We start from the raw sequence: 27831 nt of genomic DNA on the forward strand, positions 1-27831 counted from the left end.
GTTTTAACCTGAAAGAGATATCAAGGATTAAGTCTAAGAGTAAGAATAAACTCCTTATAGATGGTCGGTGAAGCCATGGTTAAGTTTAAGGAAGAGGATACAGAGAGAAGAAAAGGAGGCCAAAAGCCAAATTTTATGCAGCATGTACATTAAAAGCAGGCATTTTGCCTGCAGTCATTTCTTTGTTAGATTAATTCACCATATAACTGATTGGCTAAATATTAAAGTGTTTCTTTTAACTATAAAGCTTAGGGCAATTTATTGGATGAGAAATCTGTCTCTCCTCTCATCTCTCACCCCACCCCACTTTTTACAGCTTTTGCAGATTTACTAAGTTTTAGCTGACCGCTTTTTATTTTTGTCTTGACAATTGAGATCACCTGTGTTAACCTTTGGGATTAAGAACTAAAATTATTTATGTCAATATAGCTTTTTGCTCCAGGAAATTTTTGCCATCAGCTTAAATAAACATTTGGTTATGAGGATAAACATTTTGATTGGTAGGGCAAACATTATGTTTATTAGGATAGATTTTTCAGAAGGTTTTGCTTTAAGACCCCATGTCCATCAGTGTTAAACTGTTATGTCACAAATTTTGCTTAATCCTATCCCATTCCCTATCTGGGATGGGGAGAACCTTCTTAAACCACTCAAGCTTACATCCCCAAATCCTGAATGTACTCTTCTCTAGCTTTCCCTGAGCTTAGTTGTTATCAGCTTCCCTGATAGCTTAGTTGATGAAGAATCTGCCTGCAATGCAAGAGACCCCAATTTGATAGCTTTTCCCTGTTAGCTTTCTCCTATTGAAACATTATCAAAACCCTGTTAAACCCTCACTGCAGTTACCAGGCTCCTCCGTCCATGGGATTCTCCAGGCAAGAATACTGGAGTGGGTTGCCATTTCCTTCTCCAAGGGATCTTCCCAATCTAGGGATCGAACCCAGGTCTCCCGCATTAGAGGCAGATGCTTTAACCTCTGAGCCACCAGGGAAGCCCTGCAGTTAATTTAATAAACTTGCTCTGTTTGACAGACTTTTTGGATGGTCTTTGTGAGCCATTTAATAGTTCTCATAGCAGCATTTTAAGAAATATTTCATTTGTTTCTGTCCCAGATCTCTGCTAGTGCTGCTGGAGGGAACTGGAACAGAAAAAGCAAACCATTTACCATGTGGAACGCATGGCACAGCCTGAGTTCAGAGAAGAGACAAAAACAAAATGAAAAAGACCAAGAGAAAGACATGGGGAAGAAAAAGAGTACTATTGTGGAAAAAATTAAAAATATAGATGAATTGTGTGTAAAGGAAAATATAAGAGGAATGATGATGGAATTTGATTTTTCTCTTCTTCAAACTAATGTTTTTAGCTTGGTCTTGTTTCATGAATGTTGGTGGAAGATATGGGTCTTGGGTGAGAGATACCAAGAACTTTATTATTCATTACACAACAAACATCATAAGCCTTAGCATGCTTATGTCACTTTCCCCTTGACCTCCAAGACACACAGCAGCAACACAGAAGGCCAAGACAGATGCCTACCCAAAGGATGGGTTGTGTTACAGGAGAGAAGCTCTGAATTTTGGAAATTCTGCATTTTATAACAAGCAGTAATAACCTCTTTGTCCTGGAGGGAGACATGACTTTATCCCACAGGTTGCTCATTGCAAAGAGAACCCTGAAAGAGGCCCAGATACAGTATCAAGGTTTTGTTTTCTTGTCATTCTCAGCAAAACAGGCAGGGCCTTGAAAAACTCACAGGGTAGTGCCTTTCCCAGCATTTCACCTTTTTGCCCTACCACCTTGGCATCTGACAAATTATTACATGAGCATGACAGTTCTTTACCACGCTGATTAATTGGCAGAGGCTAGAACCAAATGTATTTAATTTATGGCATATAGAAATCAACTAAGGCTATTAATATTGCTCTCAAAAGGAGGATGAAGCCAACCAGCAATATTGACTTCAACTATGCCTCCAGAGTCCCAGACTCAAGCAACTGGAATTAATCGCAGGGGAGACCAGTAGGTCTTATTTCAGACAACCAAGACATAGCATAAGCCCAGGACAGTCTCCATTATGACCTGCACAAGGACATTCAAGTTTTCCTGTTAATTTTTGGTGCTGTTATCAGTAATGACAGGAACAATAGATGGGCCAAAAAAGAAATCCAACTGAGAGATATTCCATGGCCTATTCTGTACATAGAAACATAAAACAAAGAGACACTCTAGTTTGGATTTACTTTTAAACTTGATTTCGATCACTATGACATTGTTTTGTTTTTATCACATGAGAAGACATCTCTGAGTACTTGCAGCCTTGATTGTTACACATAAAATAGCCCAAGATCACTTGAACATCAGGGGAAACCTGTTTATATCTGTCATGTTGAAACAAGATTGTGTTGGTCCATATTTTCATACCCTTATAAAGAGAGGCTAGGCAAAGCAGAATAGTTCAGGGTCTTCCATATTCACATGAACTTTTCTGTAATCATAGCACAAACACAATGATGAGAAATCTAGCAGTAGGTCAGATTGTCAGCTGTAGCTACTTCTTGCCCCAGGTGGACCATATTAATTGTTTTGCCAAGGTGCAGTGCTCAGTCTAGAGGATGCTGCTGCTGCTGCTGCTAAGTCGCTTCAGTCATGTGCGACTCTGTGCGACCCCTTATACAGCAGCCACCAGGCTCCCCCATCCCTGGGATTCTCCAGGCAAGAACACTGGAGTGGGTTGCCATTTCCTTCTCCAATGCATGAAAGTGAAGTCAAAGTGAAGTCACTCAGTTGTGTCCGACCCTCAGCTACCCCATGGACTACAGCCTACCAGGCTCCTCCATCCATGGGATTCTCCAGGCAAGAGGACTGAAGTGGCTGCCATTGCCTTCTCGCTAGAGGATGAATGGGACATGAATTTCTCCCCTTCCTTAAGTACTTCCCAGAATCTAAATCGTTCCTTTCCCAGGTTCTGGAGTTATTGCTATCCTTATGATCACAAAATTGGTGTGCCCCTTACCAGTATACCTGCTATCACTTTTTTCCAATCATCTACTCAGCAGAGGTCAAGTGCAGAAGGGATAAGAGTATTTTTACAAAAGTTATAGAGATCCATTATATTTCCCACCATGATGGGCATGGGCTACCGCAGGGAGACTTAGTGAGCAGTTTATTCAACCATTTGGTTGAATAAATGGTCATTATTTTCATAGGACAGAGGTTGGCAAGCTTTTCCTATAAACGGCCAAAGAGAAATATTTTCAGCTCTGTAGGAGAGCTTTTGTAGAGCAAAAGCAACCATGCTAAGCTGCTAAGTCACTTAAGTCGTGTCCGACTCTGTGCGATCCCACAGACGGCAGCCCACCGGGCTCCCCTGTCCCCGGGATTCTCCAGGCAAGAACACTGGAGTGGGTTGCCATTTCCTTCTCCAGTGCATGAAAGTGAAAAGTGAAAGTGAAGTCGCTCAGTCGTGTCCAACTCTTAGCGACCCCATGGACTGCAGCCTACTAGGCTCCTCCATCCATGGGATTTTCCAGGCAAGAGTACTGGAGTTGGGTGCCGTTGCCTTCTCCAAAAGCAACCATAGATAATATATAATAGACTGTCATGGCTATGATTCAGTAAAACTTTATTTACAAAAACAAGCAAAAGATCAGGCTCAACCCACGGGTTATAGTTTGCTGATCTAGTTCTAGACTCTAGTGACTGATCTAGTATCAGTTCAGTCTGATAGGAGAAACCAAGTGACTAAAACCAGATTAAGTTCGAATTCCATAAGCTTCTTTTTGGGCAGGTTGCCATTCAGGTGTACCAACCAGGCTGGCTTGGGGTGACTGTTAGAGAAAAGAAAAATGCATCATGTTCAGGAAATGTCAGAGCAAAATTCTATTCCTCTGATCTGAATAAATGTTAGTTAAGGTAATACTGGCTGTTATTTATAACCAGTAAACTCCAAGGGTTCAGCAATGTCACACACAATATGCTTATTTCTCATTCATGTAAATACCCAGTGTGGATAGTCTTAGTTGGCTGATGGCTTTCCTCCACATGGTAATTTAGGGTCCCAGGCATCTCACATCTTGTAACTGTACTATCATTAAGGACCTTAGTGTTCTGCATCTAGCTGCTAGTATTAGAGGCTCTCCTGCAGAGGCAAGGGGAGGCTCTGGCCAATTGTGAGGACAAAAACATTGGAAGCAGCAGTTCTGAGAAGTACTCATCATTGTGACCCCTCCCAGAAGCCACCATTAGCCCCACCAAACAGCCTGTAAAAAGTAGAATTCTAAAATTTCAAAATAGGTCAAGATAACCCCTTTCATCCTGATCTTTGTCTAGAAGGTGGCCAAGAAGATGTGAACTCTTTCAGTGGATGCTCGCATTTAGTGACCAAACTACCTCATTAAGATGTATGGACCAGGAGAAGGTGAAGCAGGTAGAGTTAGAAATCTCTCTAGTTGGCTTTTTTAAAAACTCCATTTATCTCTTACTGAAACCAACAGCTCAAGGATGATAAGGGATATGAAGTGTCCATCAAATACCTTGACTTTTGGTCCAGTATTGAGTGGACCTTTGCATTAAAAGATATCACACAGTCTGACTGAATATGGTCTAAAAGGCCAAAAACATAATACATTTTATGTTATGGTCATTGTGGCTGGAGTTGGTTGATCAGATTGGAACATTGACACCATAAACTGAAAAGATATCAACAAGAGGCATCAGTGGAGATGCCAAGACAAGTGGCCAAAGGCTCAATATAATCAGCTTGTCAGGAGTTAGAGGGCCTATTTCACTTGGAGACAAACAGGTTAACTTTGGAAAGGAGGCACAAGGCTGGCATGTAATGGTAGTTTTAACATCAGGCACATGTAATCCTTACTTTCCTAAGCTATGATGGTGGATGTGCCACTACGTTCAGCATAATGATGAATTTCCAGTAGAAATGACGGGGATCTGGGTAGGGCATAATTAATAGTGTCATCCCAGCCCATTCCATTAGAGAATGAGCCATTGCCATATATATATCAGCTATAATTTGTTCTATAGTTCACAGTCCTAAAGAGGAATATCTTTAATCTGCCCATCTGTAGTCTTCCAAATTGCAGACCAAGTGACTAAGCAGTTGGCAATAGTCCAAAAGTCAGTAAAAACATATGGCTTAATCTTAGTAGTATTACATTATCTAAGGTAGGTATTGGCGATTTTCAGCCTTTCAAGAAATACAGTCTCAGCTCCGTCATTATAGTGTGAAAGCAGCCATAAACAACACATAAATGAACAGACATGGCTGTGTTCTAAGAAAACTTTATTTATAAAAGCAGGTAACAGGCCAGATTTGGCCCATAGGTCATAGTTTTCTGACCCCTGGACCTAAGGGGAAGGCCCAGGACAATGGTGACCTTTAAGAGGACTCAGATGTTGGACTTAGCAAAGTCTTAAAGAAACTACTATAAATATGTTCAAAGAACTAAATTATGCCATACTTACAGAAGTAAGGGTAAAAGTAGTTTGGCAGTTTGTCAAAAAGTTAAACATAGAATTACCATTTTTACTCACAAATTTACTCTTAGATATATAACCAACATAATTGAAATTGAGTACTCAAATATTTCTACACAAATACTCATAGTAACACTAATCACAGCAATCCAAAGGTGGAAACAACCAATATGTCCATCACCAATGAATCAATACACAAAATGTGGTATATCCATACAATGAAATATCATTCAGCCATTAAAAGGAATGAAGTACTGATACATGCTACAATGTGGATGAACCTGAGAAACATTATGCTAAATGGAAGAAACCAGACATAAAAGTTCACATTTATATGAATAAATTTATATGAAATACCTGAAATAGAAAATTCCATAGCAAAAGAAGCACGTTGATGGTTTCCTGGTACTGGGGAAAGAGAGGAATGGAAACTGCCTCCTTAGTAAATGTAAATTTTCTTTTGGGCTAATGAAACAATTTTATAAGTGGATAGAAGTAGTGTTTACACAACATGAATATACAAAATGCCAAAGAATTTTACACTTTAAAAGGTTAATTTTATATTATGTGAATTTCACCTCAATTTTTAAAAAATGGAAAAAGAATTAAAGGTATGATGACAAAGTCTCGTGATATAGATAAAATCATCATCGTTGTTCAGTTGATCAGTGGTGTCTGACTCTTTGGGACCCCATGGACCTCAGCATACCAGGCTTCCCTGTCCTTCCCCATCTCCTGGAGTTTCCTCAAATAAATGTCCATTGCATCAGTGATGCCATCCAACCATCTCTGTTGTCCCCTTCTCTTCCTGCCTTCAATCTTTCCCAGCATCAGGGGCTTTTCCAATGAATCAGCTCTTTGCCTCAGGTGGCCAGAGTATGGGAGCTTCTGCTTCAGCATCACTCCTTTCAATGTACATTCAGGATTGATTTCCTTTAGGATTGACTGGTTTGATCCCCTTGCAGTTCAAGGGACTCTCAAGAATCTTCTCCAGCCCCACAGTTCAAAGGCATCAATTCTTTGGCACTCAGCCTTTTTTATTGTCCAGCTCTCACATCCATACATGACTACTGGAAAAACCATAGCTTTAACTATACAGACCTTTGTTGGCAAAGTAATGTCTCTGCTTTTTAATATGCTGTCTGGATTTGTCATTGCTTTTCTTCCAAGGAGCAGGCGTCTTTTAATTTCATGGCTGCAGTCACCATCCACAGTGATTTTGGAGCCCAAGAAAATAAAGTCTGTCACTGTTCCCATTGTTTCCCCATCCATTGTCATGAAGTGATGGGACTGGATACCATGATCTTTGTTTATAAATGCTATGTTTTAAGCCAGCTTTTTCACTCTCCTCTTTCACCTTCATCAAGAAGCTCTTTAATTCCTCTTCACCTTCTGCCATAAGAGTGGTGTCCTCTGCATGTAACAGATAATATCAATATCTGATGTTATTGATATTTTCCCCTGAAATCTTGATTCTAGCTTGTGCTTCATCTGGCCCAGCATTTCACATGATGTACTCTGCATATAAGTTAAATAAACAGGGTGACAATATACAGCCTTGACATATCCCTTTCACAATTTTGAACCAGTCTGTTGTTCTATCTGGTTCTAACTGTTGCTTCTTGATTTGCATACAGGTTTTGCAGGAGGCAGGTAAGGTGGTCTGGCATTCCTATCTCTTTAAGAATTTTCCACAGTTTGTTGTGATCCACACAGTCAAAGGCTGTGGACATTCTTTGGCATTGCCCTTCTTTGGGATTGTAATGAAAACTGACCTATTCCAGTCTGTGGCCACTGCTGAGTTTTCCAAATTTGCTGGCATATTGAGTGCAGCACTTTCACAACATCATCTTTTAGGATATGAAATAGGTCAGCTGAAATTCCATCACCTCCACTAGCTTTGTTTGTAGTGATGCTTCCTAAGGCCCACTTGACTTCACACTCCAGGATATCTGGCTCTAGGTGAGTTATCACACCATCATGGTTATCCACATAATTAAGATCTTTTTTGTATAGTTCTGTGTATTCTTGCCACGTCTTCTTAATTGCTTCTGCTTCTGTTGTTCCATACATTTCTCTCCTTTATTGTGCCTATCTTGGCACCATAGAGGCTATTACTTTAGAGATACAATAGAGACTATTAATGAAGAAATATAAATTATATATAAAAAAGAACCAAATGGAAATTCTGGAATTGAAAAATTACAATAACTGAAATTTAAAAATCACTCGAGGGACTCAGCAGTAAATTTGAACTGGCAGAAGAAAGAGTTATGAACTTGAAGATAAATAATAGTATGCAATCTGAAGAATGGAAGGTAAATAGGATAAGGAAATAGGGCAGAACCTCAGAGGATTACGGGATAAGCATGTCAATATACATGTGATAGGAACACGAAAACAAAAAGAGAGAAAGAGAAGAAAATAGATTCTTGAAGAAATAATAGCTAAAAGCCAGATTTAATGAGAAATATTAATCTACACATCCAAGGAACTCAGTGAACTGAAATTAACTGAATGAATTTTTAGGATAAATACAAAGAAATATAAACATACACATCAGGAGAATTCCCTGGTTGTCCTATAGTTAGGACTCCACACTCTTACTACTGAGGGCCCAGGTTCAATCCCTGATCAGGGAACTAAGATCCTGCAAGCTGCATGACATGGCCAAAAACAAAACAAAAATATCATAGTAAAAATGTTGAGGCCAAAAGAAAATCCTGAAAGCAGTAAGAGAAAAATTACTCATGTATAAGAGAACCTTAATAAGATTAACAATGAACTCCTCTTCAGAAACAATGAAAGCAGAAAACAATGGGATAACATGTTTAAAGTGCTGAAAGAAAAACCTCAACTAAGAATCTTATAAACAGCAAAACCCAACTTAAAAGTGGGAAGAGGATCTAAATAGACAGTTCTATAAAGGAGATATATAGATGGCTGACAAGCACATGCAGAGATGCTCAACGTCATTAACTAGCAGTGAAATGTAAGTCAAAACCATAATGAGCTATTATTACTTCAGAGCCACTAGGATGGCAATAATAAAAGACAGATAATATCAAATATTGGAAAGGATGTTGAGAAATTGGAACCCTCATACACTGCTGGTAGAAATATAAAATGTTGTAGCCACTTTGTAAACATAGTTTGGCAATTCCTCAAATGTTTATACTTAGAGTTACTGTATGACTCAGCAGTTTTATGTGACCCAGCAAGTGAGCTCTTAGATATGTCCCCAAAATAAATGAAAACATATGTCTACCCAAAAACTCATATATGAACATTTGTAGCAGGATTATCCATAATAGCCCAAAAATAGAAACAACTCAAGTATCAATAAACTGATGCATAGATAAACAAAAGGTGGTATATCCATATGATGGAATATTATTTGGCAGTAAAAATGAATGAAGTGCTGATACATGTTACTACTAGATAAACTTGAAAATGTTAAGTGAAGGAAGCCAGTAATAAATTATCACATACTTTATAATTCCATTTATATGAAAAGTGCAGAATAGGCTAATCTAGAAGGCAATGGCACCCCACTCCAGTACTCTTGCCTGGAAAATCCCATGGATGGAGGAGCCTGGTAGGCTTCAGTCCTTAGGGTCGCAAAGAGTCAGACACGACTGAGTGGCTTCACTTTCCCTTTTCACTTTCATGCATTGGAGAAGGAAATGGCAACCTACTCCAGTGTTCTTGCCTGGAGGATCCCAGGGAAGGGGGAGCCTGGTGGGCTGCCGTATGGGGTTGCACAGAGTCGGACATGACTGAAGCGACTAGCAGGAGCAGCAGCAGCAGAGAGACAGAATATGGCACCCTGTCTCTATGTGTCCTCACATGTAGAAGGGCTTGAGATTTCTCTGGAGCGTCTGATAGTTCCCTGGGCTATAGAACGTGGCGGGGATAGAGACGTGACTGCTAATGGGTATAAAATTATTTTTAGTGTATTGAAAATCTTCTGGAATTAGATACTGATGATGGATGCACAACTCTGTAGATTCACTAAAAACCACTGTTATGTCAGTTATATCTTAATAAAGCAGTTACTCCCCAAATGATCCTTTTTTGCTAAGCGTTTAACTTTTAGAATAAATGACATAAATTTCTGTTAATGGTAGAGCATCTGATTTCAACATCATAACAGAGTTGAAGAGAATGAGAGCTGAGAGTGTCTAAACTTATCACCCTCCTTATTCCTTCAGTTCAGTTCAGTTCAGTCGCTCAGTCGTGTCCGACTCTTTGTGACCCCATGAATCGCAGCACGCCAGGCCTCCCTGTCCATCACCAACTCCTGGAGTTCACTCAAACTCACGTCTATCAAGTCAGTGATGCCATCCAGCCATCTCATCCTCTGTCGTCCCCTTCTCCTCCTGCCCCCAATCCCTCCCAGCATCAGTCTTTTCCAATAAGTCTTATTACTTGCAGTCTATTAAATATGAATCACTTAAAAAATGACAGTAATATCCATGGAGATGTGCTACCCAGATCACCCTTCAAGGAAGGACTTTCTACCCACCTTCAGGATCTACCTCTGCTGACTCTGCAGTCACCTTACTTCAAGTCACACTCTTCCAGGAGCAGCCCACATCGATGGCAAGGATATAAAATCCCAGTCAAAACTAGAATTCCTGTTTAAAACCTAGGGTCTCATGCCTTTATTATGCACAGGTGTATTTTTTCCTCAGATGAAAAAATACCATTTAACTATGCTTTGGAATTTGTGAATATTCATAAGGCCCTATTATGGTCTAAATGTTTTTGTATCATATGTTGCAATCCTACCCCTAAAGGTGATGCCTTTAGTAACTGGAGCCTTTGGGAGGTGTTTAACTCATGAGGGTGGAGCTGTTACCGGAAAGTGTGGAGTCTGGCTGCTCACCGCCCAAAATCCAGCAAACAGGCCGGGTTGGTGGAAAGGAATGTTTGCTTTATTTCAGATACCAGCAACTGGTAGGGAGGGTGAACATATGCCCAAAGGCCAACTCCCCACCCCAACAAGCAGAGAGTCGGGAGTGGGGGTTGCTACATGGAGAAACAGAAGTAATCTCTGACAGTCATCCTCAAATTCGTCATTAGTGGTCTGACCAGTGTCATCTTGGTTGTTTTCAGTTCAGTTCAGTCCAGTTGCTCAGTCACGTCTGACTCTTTGTGACCCCATGGACTGCAGCATGCCAGGCTTCTCTGTCGATCACCAACTCCCGAAGCTTGCTCAAATTCATGTCCATTGAGTTGGTGATGCCATCTAGTCATCTCATCCTCTGTCGTCCCCTTCTCCTCCTGCCTTCAATCTTTCCCAGCATCAGGGTCTTATCCGGTGAGTCAATTCTTTACATCAGGTGGTCAAAGTACTGGAGTTTCAGCCTCAGCATCAGTCCTTCCAATGAATATTCAGGACTAGTTTCCTTTTGGATAGACTGGTTGGATCTCCTTATAGTCCAAGGGACTCTCAAGAGTCTTCTCCAACACCATAGTTCAAAAGCGTCAATTCTTTGGCACTCAGCTTTCTTTATGGTCCAATTCTCACATCCATACATGACTCCTGAAAAAACCATAGCTTTGACTATATGGACCTTAGTTGGCAAAGTAATATCTCTGTTTTTTAATATGTTGTCTAGGTTTGTCATCAGAGAAGGCAATGGCACCCCACTCCAGTACTCTTGCCTGGAAAATCCCATGGACCGAGGAGCCTGGTAGGCTGCAGTCCATGGGGTCGCTAAGAGTCGGACACAACTGAGCGACTTCACTTTCACTTTTCACTTTGATGCATTGGAGAAGGAAATGGCAACCCACTCCAGTGTTCTTGCCTGGAGAATCCCGGGGACGGGGGAGCCTGGTGGGCTGCCATCTATGGGGTCGCACAGAGTCAGACACGACTGAAGTGACTTAGCAGCAGCAGCAGCAGGTTTGTCATAGCTTTTCTTCCAGGGAGCAAGTGTCTTTTAATTGGTTTTAATTGGTTGTTTTAGGTACAGTTAATCTTCAGTTCCAAAATCCATTTGTTACCATTTCTTTGAGGCCAGTTCTAGGAATTGTGACAGCTCATGTCATGGGTACAGTCTGGTCACTATGTAGTTAACTTCTTCACCCCCATGTTTTAATATCTATAAGACAGTTCACAGGATATGGCTCAGAATATTATCTGTAGCCCTTGAGAAAGAACTAAAAGTCCTTGACTATGCTTAATGCCTACATTATTATTTGGTCTCTTTGGACTGTTTTTCTTTGTTTTCCACATTTCTCACTTCTCTGATTAAACTTTCTCTTTGACTATAGTTTTCCACAGACAAAAGGCAGACAGAGGACATGGGGTAGGGATAAGGACAATAGGGTCCTGCTCCATTTCAAAATCTTACAAATTGGATTAGTGTCTTTGCAAAGAAGCTCCAGAGAAATCCCTAGCCCCTTCTACCATAAGAGGACACATAGAGAAGGTGCCAGCTGTGGATCAGGAAGAGAGCCCTAACTCAACCATGCTGGCACTTTGATCTTAGACTTCTAGCATCCAGAACTGTGAAAATTAAAGTTCTTTTGTTTAGCAAATCTATCCAATCTATGGCATTTTGTTATTGCAATTCAACCAGATAAAGACAGTGTCCTTAAAGAGGAGGAAAACTCAGACTTTCACCATGAGGTTTGCTTTCACAACACAAAGAACACAGGATTCTCACGCAAAACTACTTCTGCCAAAGAAGTGTTAACAGTCAAAATTTACAAAGTACCTAAAGAACAAAACAGCATGAGAGAGACTCAACAGAAAATAGGACAATTGACACTTTATTAACTTCGGACAGTAGAATAACTTGAAAGATATTTTAAAACAAATATATTGGAAATGTTCAAAAACAAAGGAACAGTTATTCTTAACAGATGAATATAGATAAAATAACAGATAAATTAAAAAAAATTAAAAGCCCTAAGAAAGAAAAATGTAGTCATTGAAATAACCACCTAAATTCCCTTGTATCTTTCGTAAGAGGTGATAGACTGGACTTTGACCACATCCTGTGTGTTGAAATTAACACCTACTGGTTCCCTTCCCCCACTCCACACTTTTTCACAGTTAGCTGAATCTGAGGCCCAGCCCTCAAAACGACCTTACTTTTGAGGTCGTTACTGCAGGTCGACCTTATCCTGCTACTTGGAGTACTACTGATATGTCAGGGGACATTCAACTTTAAGGAATCCAACATGTTGTTTTCTTCCGTTGTGTGCTGTTTCTCAAGGGCCCTCTGTTCCTTATGAGTTCCTGGAAAACAGGAATGAACAGAGCTGCACACAGTTCTTAGGTCTGAGGTCATGAGGCAGAGCACATACATGGATTCCCTTCAGTGACCTTTTACTTTAATGTAAACTATTCAGTCATGTCCCTATTACTCAGATATGGATTGTCTTTTGGCCCTGTGACGATTGTTATTCACCTGGTTCTGTTTTTGCTCAACTTTATTTTTGCTGCCTAAAGCTTCCTTGTATGGGGATATATAAGCACACTCTGCCACAAATAAAGCACCCTTGTTTCACTCGAGACTTGGGTCCCCTGCATCCCTCTTTTCGTCGTCTCCAGTCCCCAGGTCCCAGTCTATAAAGACCACAACATTGATAGTTGTTCACTCACTAAGTCATATATCCAACTCTTTGTGACCCTATGGTCTGTAGCACACCAGGCTCCTCTGTCCTCCACTGTCTCTGACAGTTTGCTCAGTTTCATGTCCATTGAGTCAGTGATGCTATCTAACTACCTCATCCTCTGCCACCCCTTTCTCCTTTGCTTTCAATATTTCCTTGGATCAGGGTCTTTTCCAATGAGTTGGCTATTGATAGTAGCTTTAATTAAGTGCTTTAAGAGACAAATTGAACAGGTTAGGTTTTAGCCTCTGTTGGTCAAATTAAAGTAGCTGATAAGAGTGGCATACTTCCATGAATATTTGAATTAAGCCAAGAACTTACTGGGGTGGATTGTTGGAAGAGGCAATACCATGGACCTGCACATTCTTGCTGGGTATACCAAGAATGCAGGGCCTTGATTACTTAGGCCATTTCTCAAGGTTGCATTTGTAGTAAACAGCCTTGAGAGATGAAGTATTTTTCTCCTTCCAAAAAGAGCAGTCTTGCTTCTGGTTGCTATAAAAATGGTGAACCCCCTCAAGCTCAGTGTTTCTGTCTTGTACAACCCACTACATGAGTAAACATCTATCTGGACCGACCTTCCTACATTATACTGTAGGACCTGGGACATGGATAACCAACACAAACATGAAGCTCCAGCTACTACTCTTTTTCTTTTTTTTAATTTATTTATTTTTGACTGAGCTGGGTCTTTGTTGCTGCCCATGGGCTAGTAGCAGCGACCAGGGGCTACTCTGCTCATTGCTGTGGCTTCTCTTGTTATGGAGCACAGGCTCTAGGATGCACAGGCTCATAGTTGTGAAGTATGGGGTTAAGTTGCTCAGCAGCATGTCAGTTCTTAATTCCTAGACCAGGGTTCGAACCCCAGTCCCCTGCATTGGCAGGCAGATTCTTAACCACTGGACCACCAGGGAAGATCCCTGGCTACTGCTCTTATCCTGAGTAATAAAGTCATTTTTCACTGACCCAGCATTCTTCTGCCAGCATTCATAAAATGATAATAAAGCTAACTCATAAACTGGTAAGTAGGATCAACTCTCAGATTCTGCATGACTCTTGACAGTTACAAAAATCTATTACAAGAGAGTTTTTAAGTAAAAAATGAGAGGTAAGGGACTTCCCTGTGGTCCAGTGGTTAAGACTCCACGTTCTCACTGCAAGCAGCATGGCTTCCATCCCTGGTCAAGGAACTAAGATCCCACATGATGCAACTAAGACCCAGCACAGCCAAATAAATAACTATTTTTTTAAAAATACAAGTATTGTAAACTAAGAATTCTACAGATTTAGTAGAAAGAATAAGAACATAGAAGAATTAAAAGATACTAATCAATGAATAATCACATACACAGTGGCTCAGATGGTAAAGAACCTGTCTGCAATGCTAGAGGCCTGGGTTCAATCCATGGATTGGGAAGATCCCTTGGAGAAGGAAATGTATTCTTGCCTGAAAAATCCCATGGACATGAGAGTCTGGTAGGCTACGGTCCATGGGGTTGCAAAGTGTTGGACATGACTGAGAGATTAACACTAACACACATAATATATTTATATGCACATACATGTACATACACAGAGAGAGATATTTAGACACGCATATATAAAACACAGAAAGAGAACATTACAACTCTCAGATAGAAAATATACATTTTCTGAATATTTATAGAGCACATACAAAATCAGTTATGTATTTGACCACAAAAATAGCTCATAGATTTAAGTAAAAAGCAAAATAGATAGAAGATATGAATAGATTATTTTGAGGAAAGACTATCTAGATAGCCAGCAACTTTATGAAAAGATGTTAAATTTACTAGAAATTAGAGAAATAAGAATTAAATTAGTAATGAGATACTAGTTTTCACCCATGAGATCTGTCAACATTTAAGAGTAAGCAGATGGTAAAAATCGTGCTCAGTGAAAAACTAAACAAATCTATGACAAATACCACATGCATAAATTAGAAATACATCCATAGAACAATCATGTTAAAAGGATACATACAACAAAAGGATACATATTAGACATTAGAATGATTTCCTAGAGCTGGGGGATGAGATTGGGAAATGGACATAATGAAAATAAATGGAAAAATAAATAAAATGAACAATAACATCTGTTGCTTAGCGATGTAGAGGAAAAGGAACTCTCCAACACTTCCGATGGAAATATGAAGAAAATAATCTGACAACATATGTTATATCCTAGAAACAGTGGAATGCTCCTCAATAGGGGATGACTAAGTCATCCACACTATGAAATACAATATTTAGCCACTAAAGGAGAATTAAAACTATACTTGATGCTTTAAAGAATTATTATTAAATGAAAGAGCTTGTAGAAAAGTGAGTATACACTGATGCCATTCTAAGAAACAGTGATCTCTCCCCACCCCCACCCTAACTTGTAAAAGTATGTGTGAGAACATAGATACATGTGTGAGTGAATGTGTGTGTGTGTACAAGCACAGGAAAAATAAGAATATACAAGGAATAGCATGAGGAACTAAACTAATGGAGAAAGAAAGGCAGAGGCAACCAAAAGAAGAAAAGAAAAAGAAAAAGACTGCACTAAAAAAATTCAAGTGTGTATATGTGAAAGTATTTGTAGGCAGAAACTAAGAAAGATTTGTATTTATTTAACATACAAGTATCTCAGATAGTTGGGATTTCAGGCCACATATCAATATGAAATATGTTGGTTGTATGGGTCTTGGTTGTTGCCTGCCTTGATAACTCTGTAATATATAATACTGGCACTAAGTTTATTATCTCTGTGATTTGTACTATTTGTGGAATCTTTGTGGTTACAGTTCTTTCTTGGTTCTTATACCTGTACAATTTTTAAGAAAAATAGTGAAAGCGAGTTTGTTGGATTAACACATAAAATTTGTCAATTAATAGGCCCTAGTTTAATGTTTACTTAGGAATGTATGTGACTAAAAGCTTGGTAGTAACTATATGTCTTAGGAATTGGAGAGACTGACTTAAGAAAAATTCTTTGTCATTCAGAATGCATTTTAGTAAGTGATGGATGCTGAGAAAAAGTTGTAGAGGAAAAGGGCAACTTGTTCATAACTGAGGCTTTTGAATCTTACCAAGCTTAAGTTGTAAATATTCATATAAAATGTGCACCCATTTTTTCTACAAACTAAGTGCTAACAAATGCATTAAACAAATATTAGAAGTCAATACCTGTATAGTGTAATTTACTGTATTGTATTTGTATTTCAGATGCCTTTGGTGCTTCATGAAGAATATTTCTAGATATATCACAGACATTAAGCCTTTGCCACCCAACATAAAAGATAGACTCATCAAAATTATGAGCGTGCAGGGGCAGATAACAGATTCAAACATAAGTGAGGTAAGAAAATATACAACTGTAAAGCAAGCTTATTATATTTTACTGGTCAGCTATGGTTTCAGATTTTTGGAACAATGTTTTATATTAGGATGAGTAATTTTAGAATATACTAAAGTTATTTTTTTCTCCAGATAACCATAATGTCCTGTGTAATAGCTTCTAAAATAATCTCCCATTGACTTCCCTGGGGGTCAGAGGTTAAGACTCAACGCTTCCGATGCAGGGGGTGCAGATTTCATTCCTGGTTGGGGAACTAAGATCCCACGTGCTGAGCAGCCAAAAAACAAATAAAATAAAAATTAAAAATCTTCTCCCACTGTTCCTTCAGTTATTCCCCTTGTCTTCATGGTACCAACATCCATGAACTGCATATTTTCAAGAAATGTTAAACTTTTGGGTTAAGTATACCTTAGTAAATCTAGAAAAAGTTAAAATGCAGAGTGAAAAAACAAATGGCAAAAAAAAAAAAGACCCACAAGAAGAAATATGAATGTTACATTGTGACTCTAGGACACAAACCATACCTATGTGTAAAAGTACAGTGTATAGTACACTTGGATATTTTCTATTTTATTCTAGTATGTCTTATTTCAATTAAAAAATGTTGTTCATAGCCTACTAGATTGCTTTTATCCATTCAAGGATAACAATCAGTTAAAAATCATTCTTCTAAACTCTTTTCATTCTTCTTCTGGCTACCTCACTCCATCTAACTTATACTTACTCCCTTTCCCTATATATATGTTAGTTGCTCAGTCGTGTCTGACTCTTTGCGACTCCATGGACTGTAGCCCACTAGACTCCTCTGTCCGTGGGATTCTCCAGGCAAGAATACTGAGTGGGTTGCCATGCCCTTCTCCAGGCGATCTTTCATATCCAGGAATTGAACCCAGGTCTCCCACATTATAGGCAGATTCTTTACCAACTGAGCTTCCCAGGAAGCCCTTTCCCTAATTAAGCTAAAATTAACAATTCTGTAAGGGAGAATGTATAGTAAAGCTTCTGGCCTGAATAAAAATACCAGCTTTGCCACTCTTTCTGACACTGAACCTCAGTTCTCTTAATTGTAAAATGGGTTTGCAACTATCATCACTCACTGCCTACAGAGATTAAAGACTTGTACCTGCTGAACAAAGAGGCACATAGCTAGAATCTCTCATGATAGTCAGAAACTACTGGAAGAGGATAAGCACCCCACTACCTTGGTTCTGCTTCCATATCTAATGGGTTCTTATTCTGTACCAGCTGTCTCAGTAGAGCTCTGTGTCCCAGCAAGACTTTGGGGACACTATAAGCTGCACCCTCAGTTGGAATTAGACTTGGTTTTTTCTACTTTTTGTATCTGTCTTCACACAAATGCATTTCTGTATTCTTTGCTATAGCCATTTCTCTGTTATGGTCATCAAAACACTAAATATGGAATAAATATTTATGTTTATAGGAAATTTTAATTTTTCAAAATAATGTATATATTATAGATTTTACATCCTGAAGTCCAAACTCTAGATCTACGAAGCTGTGATATTTCAGATACTGCTCTCCTGCACCTATGTAACTGCAGAAAACTGAAGAAATTAAATTTAAATTCCTCAAAAGAAAACAGAATTTCCATAACTTCAAAAGGTATGTTTATTAACACTGAATGAATTGGTAGAAACTATTCACCATAGTTTTGGAGCAGAGAAGGGGGAAGATATATTAAAAGATATGAAGATATTAAAAGATATTAAAAGTATGAAGATGTCAGTCAGTCAGTTCAGTCGCTCAGTTGTGTCCAGCTCTTTGCTACCCCATGGACTACAGCACGCCAGGCTTCTCTGTCCATCACCAACTCCCAGAGCTTGCTCAAACTCATGTCCATTGAGTTGGTGATGCTGTCCAACCATCTCATCCTCTGTCATCCCCTTCTCTTCCCGCCTTCAATCTTTCCCAGCATCAGGGTCTTTTCCAATGAGTCAGTTCTAAGAACCCCATGAACAGTATGAAGGTGTCAAAGAAATAGAAACTATATTTATCAATAAAAATATTCAAAATAAGCTAGAGAATCCTAATTAGAATTCTTGCTTATAATCAGTGCTGAAAGTTAGGAAATACATTGTCACTATTTAAATTTTAAACATATTTAAAATAAACATGGCTAGATAAATATTTTAAATATTTTGCCTAGTATAGTGAAACAAGAAATGACCAGTTCATAACTTTGTTAAGACTTTTTTGTTGTAATATTACAACAGAAAGTTAAATCATAAGCAAATATTTACTAGGTTCTCTCCTATCAGCCTGTATAACACATAGTTTTGTAGCCAGAACTGCCCCATTTTGAGCTGCACAAAACTTGAAACATTTATTTTCCACTCCTGCTGACCTAAGCATGCCTCAAAACTGTTTTAGACAATGACTAATTGACTAAGAAAGAACTAATCTTGCTTGCTTAATTCCAGATACCAACTTCAAGGACATTGGCAGGGAAGCTGAAACAATTTAGACTATAAACCAGTCACATAGCAAAATCACCAAGTTCTCTGAAAGATATAAAGGTCTAACACACACTCCTAAGTTGTTTTCACAGGAAGCAGACCAGATGAAAACTGCTGACTGCAAGCATGTAACTCCCAGACCAGTTGAAACCAGAAGACTGGTGATGTTTGAAACTTTACCTTGATGCCAACCAATCTGAGAACTGTGTATGAACTGCTTGTGTACCTTGCAGCCCCCTCCCTCACATAAGCTTTAGAAGCTTTATCTCCCAACTGGCAACTTGGAGATGCTCTTGAGGATGTCAGTCTACCATCTCCCCAGTTTGCCCCCTTCCTGACTAAAGCAACTTGAAGTTTTCCACCAACACTTGTCTCTTGAGATTTGACCTTCTGAGTGGCAGGAAGCTGAAACTGGGTTTGGTACTGACCTTGTCCAGTTACAGTGTTTTATAACCAGGCAGACTGCATGTATCAGTGTAACTGTTACATGAATTAATGGATTTTTACCATTTTTTAAAAATATAAAATTTTTACTCTTTTCAATATAAGAAAGAGGGAGTTATTTGGCTACCTAGGTTTCTGGAAAATTTTGTAGGTAGTTGGCTCTATTTTACAATTAGCTTGGTTAGCAAGTTAGGATATTCATAATACTGCAAGGAAGCATAAGTTTTAAAATGTTTACACAAATACTGACTCTCTAAAAAGAACTTTCATGCTGAACACTAATGAATAAAGTAAGAGTTCTTTCTTAAGACATAGTAAACAATAAAAATGACCTACACACGAATTTACCATCTTCCATTTTGTGTATTTTGCCCGTAAAGGTGTCTTTTAACAGTGCTATAATGTTTGTCCATGGCTGAAGGGCCCAGGATTCCTTCAGTACTCTTTTTATTTATATGGCACATCATCACATACCTGTCACCAAAGTGCTTTTACATCAGTTTAATTGGATTTAAGGGCCTCTCTTTTCTTGACCCTCGGTAAAATTTAAGATTCGTCCAGGCTAACAGAGAAGGAGCATGGTGGTAGGAAAGGGTAGAATCAAAGAGGGAGGGGAAAACACAGAAACATGGGTATGATTTCTAAGGATAAGCATGAAAGCTATTACTTAAGACATTTGTGGCATTTAACTTTTGATTTTTTTTTTTCAGAGTCTACAAGAAAATTAACTTTATTACTTTAAAACTTTTAACAAAAAGGAGAATCATTACTATTTAATTACCTAATTTGGTTCTGAATGATATTTGGTCATTTCTTAAAAGCAAATCTAATCATAAAAAGGCATGTCATTAATTGCAGCTATTCTGAAGACTATACTACAGATTGTATAGAGAATTCTTGAAACATTCTAAAAGAGTTTTAAATAATGACAGCATCACTAGAAAAATAGTATATTCCCCATATGAACTGCTTTGGAAAAGGCTAATTGGATGTATCAGTACTGGTGATTACTAAAATAAAAATCAGTCACATTTCTCATAGATAAACATCTATAGCTCATTGATATGGAATTATATCTTCCCTCAGGAATAAAAGCTGTGGCTTCATCTTGTTCTTACCTGCATGAAGCTTCTTTGAAAAGATGCTGCAATCTCACTGATGAAGGAGTCCTTGCTCTTGCACTCAATTGCCGGCTGTTAAAGATCATTGATTTAGGAGGCTGCTTAGGTATTACTGATGTGTCCTTGCAGGCATTAGGAGAAAACTGCGCATTTTTGCAGTGTGTTGATTTTTCAGCTACTCAGGTAAATGAAATAAAACTTGAAATGTAGAGACTGTATGTATTTATTTGCCCAGTATATTTCCATAACTCATCAGACACAATTTTTTTGTTGTTGCTGAAATTATTAACTTCATATTTTGATAGTTAAATAATTGCAATATAATTTGGCACCCTCCCCTCAATTGTTTTAAGTAAGGGTAGAAGGTATGTGGTGGCTAAAACACATGTTTGCTAAATGGGAGGAAATAAAACAATATCTAAATAATAATTTTTGGAAAAATATGCTTCCATCATCTCCATTTATGTGCTGTGTTCTTTTTCCCTTTGCTTAGGTATCTGACCATGGTGTGGTTGCGCTTGTTAGTGGACCTTGTGCCAAGAAGTTAGAGGTAATTTAAAAATATCTATAAAGATGATGATAATTGAATTTATATTATCCTCAGAAATTCTTTATTAAACCTAGAAGACAACCAGTGCCTTATTCTCAGTTAGGTATTTCCAAGGACTTTTTTCCCTTCCGCCTCTTTATTCCAGAGTGAAAAAAAACTGGTAAAGTTAGGAGATGAAGTATGCTCTATAAAAAACCCATTTTACTTCCAATAAATATGCTTATTTTCCAGAGGTTTTAACTTCTAATACATTTAAGGATAGTCTTATTATGGATAAAGATAATGAAAATTTATCAATGTAAAATGACATCCTTTAGAATTTTCATGTCTGACTGATATTTTTACCAGGACTACTTATGCTCTTGCCAGTGTATTTTTCTTGACATCATATTTATTCTCTCTTGATCATCTTTTTCTGAATCTATGAAGGCATCCAGAATATACCACTGTGGCATAAAGATTATTTTGAGCTGAAGATGTCTAAGAAACAACAGAGGTTAAAGAAAAAGACTTCGTCTGAACCGCCTCCCATCCCCACTCTTTGCCTAAAAGCAGACACTTCTAAAATAATTAAAATGCCTCAAATTCTTTTTAAGAAAGATTTTCAGATGAGAAATTGCATTAAACAGGCATTGTCACAAGATTATCATAACTCCCATCTATTTTCCTAAAGGTCCATTTTGTCTTCCCTAAAAGTCATTTGTATGACTGTTAAGTATCCTTTCTCCCCCTCCTCTTCCCCTATTAAGATGATATATAAACTAAATTCTAGCCATTTCTTTGAACCACGACCTTTGAGCTTGTGAATAAATTTTGCCTTTCCTCTTGTTAATCTTATTGTCAGTTTAATTTAAAGGCTTCCAAAGACAAATATAAGCGGATAGAGGTTTTTCCTCCCCCAGAAGCCACATTTTGCAGCTGTTTAAAAAGATCTTAAATTAGTGTTCCTCCTTTGTATTCAATGACAGATGTGGCAGCTATAACCTGTTTCTAAATATTAAGAAGTCTTTTGTCCCAAGATTTTGATTTTTTTTCCTTTCCCAGTTTACAGTGTTTTAGTTTGTTTTTACTCTTAATTAAAAGCTGTGCTTTTCAACAAAAAGTCACATCAAATCCTTTCTGGAAGTAAGCAGCCCATAAATGAATTATACATGTTAGTAACCGCTATTAGAATGGTGGTGCCATGTTTTTGCCAGAATATTTCTGCTTGATTTATTGCCCAAAGAATTTTTTGTGTGATGTTTATATATCTTCATCCTGCTTATATGTATATATATGTGTGTTTGTATATATAAAATAGCATATATATTTTAATGAATCTTTTCATTAAGAAATTTATTTTTTTTTAAATGAAGTTCCAAATTCCAAATGGGGCAATAAACTGTCAAGACTTTTACTGTTTTAAATAGAAACATTTGTTGAGTACTTAATATACTATCCTCCATGCTACTGCCTTATATTCATTAGATTATTTTATTTTTACATTATCCTATAATCACCATCAATTTTATCAAAGCTCTCAAACATTTAACCTAGTTTATCACGTCCTAATAAAACCACCAGGAAATTAGTTGTTGTGCAGTGGTAGGGAATATACCTACATATTTACTTCAGCTTTATAAAATAAAGAGTACCTAGGCAGACTGAGGAAAAAATCCAATAACCAGTGCATTGGTCATTGTAATGTTATTGAATTTGTCATTTTTTCAGTTTTCCAAAGCTTATTTCTGTAAGTATCAAAATATTTTAATGAAAATCTTTCTAAAATTTGTTAGAACTTAATTCCTTCCTTAAACAAAGGAACATATTTTAACATTTGACTCATTGCATCTTTGTGACCACAATTTCTGACAAATTGAAATGCAAACATCTTCATTTTTTTTAACTGATTCTTCTCTTTTGGGTAATATATATACCTACATTTTTCAGATACCCCATTTTTAACCTATTGCTTTTAATTTGTTCAGTTCCCGGAAATTAGGGGCTTCCCTCATAGCTCAGTTGGTAAAGAATCCACCTGCAATGTAGGAGACCTAGGTTCAATTCCTGGATCAGGAAGATCCACTGGAGAAGCGATAGGCTACCCACTCCAGTATTCTTGGGCTTCTCTTGTGGCTCAGCTGGTTAAGAATCCACCTGCAATGCAGGAGACCTGGGTTCGATCCCTGGGTTAGGAAGATCCCCTGGAGAAGGAAAAGGTTACCCACTCCAGCATTCTGGCCTGGAGAATTCCATAGACTGCATAGTCCGTGGGGTCTCAAAGAGTTGAACATGACTGAGTGACTTTCACTTTGATTTTCTGGGAAGTTAAATATCAAGGTTGCTAAATAGTTTATAATTTGAAAATAAATTTGATTAAAAGTCTAAGAACCTCTCCTAAAGATTGCCATTTAGTAAAAACATATGTTACAGCATTTATGGGCTTCCCTGGTGGCTCAGATGGTAAAGAATCTGCCTGCAATGTGGGAGACCTGGGTTTGATCCCTGGGTTGGGAAGATCCCCTGGCGAAGGAAACGGCTACCCAGTCCAGTATTCTTTCCTGGAGAATTCCACGGACAGAGGAGCCTGGCAGTCTACAGCCCATGGGGTCGCAAACAGTTGGACATGACTGAGCACCTTTCACATACACACAGCATTAATTGAATGTCAGTATTGACTCTGAAATCTTTATTGGTCTGAGTTCTCAATGAGAGCGGATCATTTTGTTCTTCACTCAGTCATCATTCTATACCTAGGTTTAACTACAGTTCCAGTCACACAGTAGTACCTCAATAAACGTTGTCATATTTTAAACTTTATATCAGTCATTTTATAGTTTTCCACAATCTTCATGGTTAAAATTTAATTTGCTGTGAAAGAATTATTCATTTACTAAACAAATATTTATTGGGTATCTGCTAAGTTCTAGGCACTGTAATATCAGAGAATAAAATCTGTCCATGTTATGTATCACTTTTCCTTAATTGATTTTCTGATGTTGGTACTTCAGCTTATACACAGCTTTTATCTATTGGAAATAATCATGTGTTGGGACATATCACCTTTTCTTCCTTTACTATAATTAAGTCCCTAAAACAACACAAGTGGAACAACAACAACAACCTATTGTTGTTCTTCAGTCTCTTAAGTCATGTCCCACTGTTTGTGACCCCATACCATAGCACAGCAGGCTCCTCTGTCCTCCACCATCCCCTACAGTTTGTTCAAATTCATGTGCATTGGGTTGGTGATACTATCTAACCAGCTTGTCCTCTGCTACCCCCTTCTCCTTTTGCCTTCAATCTTCCCCAGCACCAGAGTCTTTTGCAATGAGTCAACTCTTCGTATCAGCTGGCCAAAGTATTGGAGCTTCAGCTTCAGCATTTGTCCTTCCAAAGAATATTCAGGGTTGATTTCCTTTAGGAACGACTGGTTTGATCTTGCAGTTCAAGGGACTGTCGTGAGTCTTCTCCAACACCACAGTTTGAAAGCATCAGTTCTTCAGCACTCAGCCTTTCTTATGAGGACAGAGAAGCCTGGGGTGCTACAGAATGGGGTCGCAAAGTGTTGGACACAACTTAGCGACTGAACAACAATAACATACAATGAGAACAACAGATGGAGGGAACAGTGTTCAGCTCAGGTTTCATTTAAAGTATATTAAGGCATTTAAAAAAAGAAAATATTCAATTCTGGCAAATACAGGTCCTAGCAAAAATTTCAAATTCACAACATAAACTTCATGGGAAACAACATAGCAATGTGAATTTGCTGCTGCTGGTGCTAAGTCGCTTCAGTCGTGTCCAACTCTGCGACGGAATAGAGTCACACATAGACGTAGGCTACCAGCGACGGCAGCCCGCCAGGCTCCTCTGTCCCTGGGATTCTCCAGGCAAAAATACTGGAGTGGGTTGCCATTTCCTTCTCCAGCGCATGAAAGTGAAAAGTGAAAATGAAGTCACTCAGTCGTGTCTGACTCTTCGCGACCCCATGGACTGCAGCCTACCAGGCTCCTCCGTCCATGGGATTTTCCAGGCAAGAGTACTGGAGTGGGGTGCCATTGCCTTCTCCAAATGTGAATTTAGGACCTTTTAAAAAACTCTCACATCTGTACATGACTACTGGAAAAACCATAGCTTTGACTATAAGAACCTTTGTCAGCAAAGTGAAGTCTCTGCTTTTTAATACACTATCTAGGTTTGTCATCGCTTTCCTTCCAGGCAGCAAGCATCTTTTCATTACATGCGTGCAGTCACCATTCACAGTGATTTTGGAGCCCAAGAAAATATAACCTGTCACTTCTTCCACTTTTTGCCTCCTGTCACTGCCTCCACTTTTTGCCATTAAGTTATGGCACCAGATGCCATGATCTTGTGTTTTTTGAATGTTGAGTTTCAAGGCAGCTTTTTCACTCTCCTCTTTCACCTTCATCAAGAGGCTCTTCAGTTCCTCTTCACTTTCTGCCATTAGAGTGGTATCAACTACATATCTGAAGTTGTTGATATTTCTCCCAGCAGTCTTGTATTCCAGCTTGTGCTTCATCCAGCCTGGCACTTTGCATGATGTACTCTGCATATAAGTAAAATAAGCAAGGTGACAATATACAGCCTTGTTGTACTCCTTTCCTAATTTTGAACCAACCCATTATTCCATGTCCATTTCTAATTGTTGTTTCTGACCTGCATATAGGTTTCTCAGGAGACAGGTAGGGCGATCTGCTACTCTCATCTCTAATAATTTTCCACAGTTTGTTGTGATCCACACAGTCAAAGGCTTTAGCATAGTTGATGAGGCATAAGCAGATGTTTTTTGAAACTTGCTTTCTCCATGATCCAAAGAATGTTGCCAATTTGATCTCTGGTTCCTCTGCCTTTTCTAAATCCAGCCTGTACATCTAAAGTTTCTTTGTTCATGTACTGCTGAAGCCTAGCTTGAAGAATTTTGAACACTACCTTGATAGTATGTGAAATGAGTGCAATTGTATGGTAGTTGGAATATTCTTTAGCATTGCCCTTCTGTGGGATTGAAATGAAAACTGAACTTTTCAAGGCCTGTGGTCACTACTGAGTTTTCCAAATTTGCTGGCATACTGAGTGCAGCACTTTCACAGCATCATCTTTTAGAATTTGAAATAGCTCAGCTAGAATTCCATCACTTCAACTTGCTTTGTTCATAATATGCTTCCTAAAGCCCCATTGACTTCTCACTCCAGGATGTCCAACACTAGGTGAGTGACCACACCATCATTGTTATCTGGGTCATTAAGGCCTTTCTTGTATAGTTCTGTGTATTTTTGCACCTCTTCTTAATACCTTCTGCTTTTGTTACATCCTTACCATTTCTGTCCTTTATCTTGCCCATCCTTGCATGAAATGTTCCCTTGATATCTCCCATTTTCTTGAAGAGATCTCTAGTCTTTCTCATTCTATTGTTTTCCTCCGTTTCTTTGCATTGTTCGTTTAAGAAAGCTTTCTTATCTCTGCTATTCTCTGGAACTCTGCATCCAGTGCGTGTATCTTTCCCCTTCTCCCTTGCCTTTTGTTTCTCTTGTATCCTCAGCTATTTGTAAAACCTCTTCAAATAACCACTTTGCCTTCTTGCATTTCTTTTTCTTTGGCATGGATTTTGTTCACTGCCTCCTGTACAATGTTATAAACCTCATATAATAATAATCTCATATAAATGTCCATAGTTCTTGAGGCACTCTCTCTATCAGATCTAATCTCTTGAATCTATTCATCACCTCTACTGTATAACCATAAGGGATTTTATTTAGGTCATACCTGAGTGGCCTAGTGGATTTCTCCATTTCCTTCAATTTAAGCCTGAATTTTGCAATAAGGAGCTCATGATCTGAGCCACACTCAGCTCTGGCTCTAGGTATAGAGCTTCTCCATCCTCAGCTTAAAGAATATAATCAATCTGACTTTGGTATTGACCATCTGGTTATGTCCATGTGTAGAGTCATCTCTTGTGTTTTTGGAAAAGGGTGTTTGCTATGACCAGTGTGTTCTCTTGACAAAACTCTGCTAACCTTTGCCCTGCTTTATTTGGTACACCAAGGCCAAACCTGCCTGTTATTCCTGGAATCTCTTGACTTATCTACTTTTATATTCCAATCCCCAAGGATGAAAAGGACATCTTTTTTGGTGTTAGTTCTAGAAGGTGTTCTAGGTCTTCATAAAATCAGTCAGCTTCAGTTTCTTCAGCATCAGTGTTTGGGCATAGACTTGGATTACTCTGATGTTGAATGGTTTGCCTTGGAAATAAACCAAGATCCTTCTGTCATTTTTGAGGATGCACCCAAGTACTGCATTGTGGACTCTTTTACTGACTGTGAAGCTACTCCACTTCTTCTAAGGGAGTCTTGCCCACAGTTGCTGCTGCTGCTGCTAAGTCGCTTCAGTCGTGTCCGACTCTGTGCCACCCCAGAGACGGCAGCCCACCAGGCTCCCCTGTCCCCGGGATTCTCCAGGCAAGAACACTGGAGTGGGTTGCCATTTCCTTCTCCAATGCATGAAAGTGAAAAGTGAAAGTGAAGTCGCTCAGTCGTGTCCGACTCTTAGCGACCCCATGGACTGCAACCCACCAGGCTCCTCTGTCCATGGGATTTTCCAGGCAAGAGTACTGGAGTGGGGTGCCATTGCCTAGTAGACATTATAGTTATCTGAATTAAATTTGCCCATTCCCATCCATTTTAGTTCACTGATTCCTAAGATGTCAGTGTTCACTCTTGCCATCTCCTTCTTGTCCACATCTAATTTA

The 27831-nt window shown here is 38.7% G+C and overlaps 1 protein-coding gene across 4 annotated transcripts in view; it reads left to right on the top strand.

The window, feature by feature from the left end:
• Positions 1-27831, top strand: part of AMN1 (antagonist of mitotic exit network 1 homolog) — an 86811-nt gene that overhangs the window by 22681 nt on the left and 36299 nt on the right. For 3 of the 4 annotated variants that reach the window (XM_019961373.2, XM_019961375.2, XM_019961374.2), the window contains 4 exons: positions 16362-16494; positions 17973-18117; positions 20502-20719; positions 21030-21086. In XM_019961373.2, coding sequence (XP_019816932.1) covers positions 16362-16494; positions 17973-18117; positions 20502-20719; positions 21030-21086 — 553 coding nt within the window. Of the gene's footprint in view, positions 1-1112; positions 15459-16361; positions 16495-17972; positions 18118-20501; positions 20720-21029; positions 21087-27831 lie in introns of those variants that run through there. The other variant, XM_070789860.1, reaches the window with a different exon arrangement.

The sequence above is a fragment of the Bos indicus genome, chromosome 5 (assembly GCF_029378745.1).
Source record: "Bos indicus isolate NIAB-ARS_2022 breed Sahiwal x Tharparkar chromosome 5, NIAB-ARS_B.indTharparkar_mat_pri_1.0, whole genome shotgun sequence".
In the NCBI taxonomy this organism is placed as follows: Eukaryota; Metazoa; Chordata; class Mammalia; order Artiodactyla; family Bovidae; genus Bos; species Bos indicus.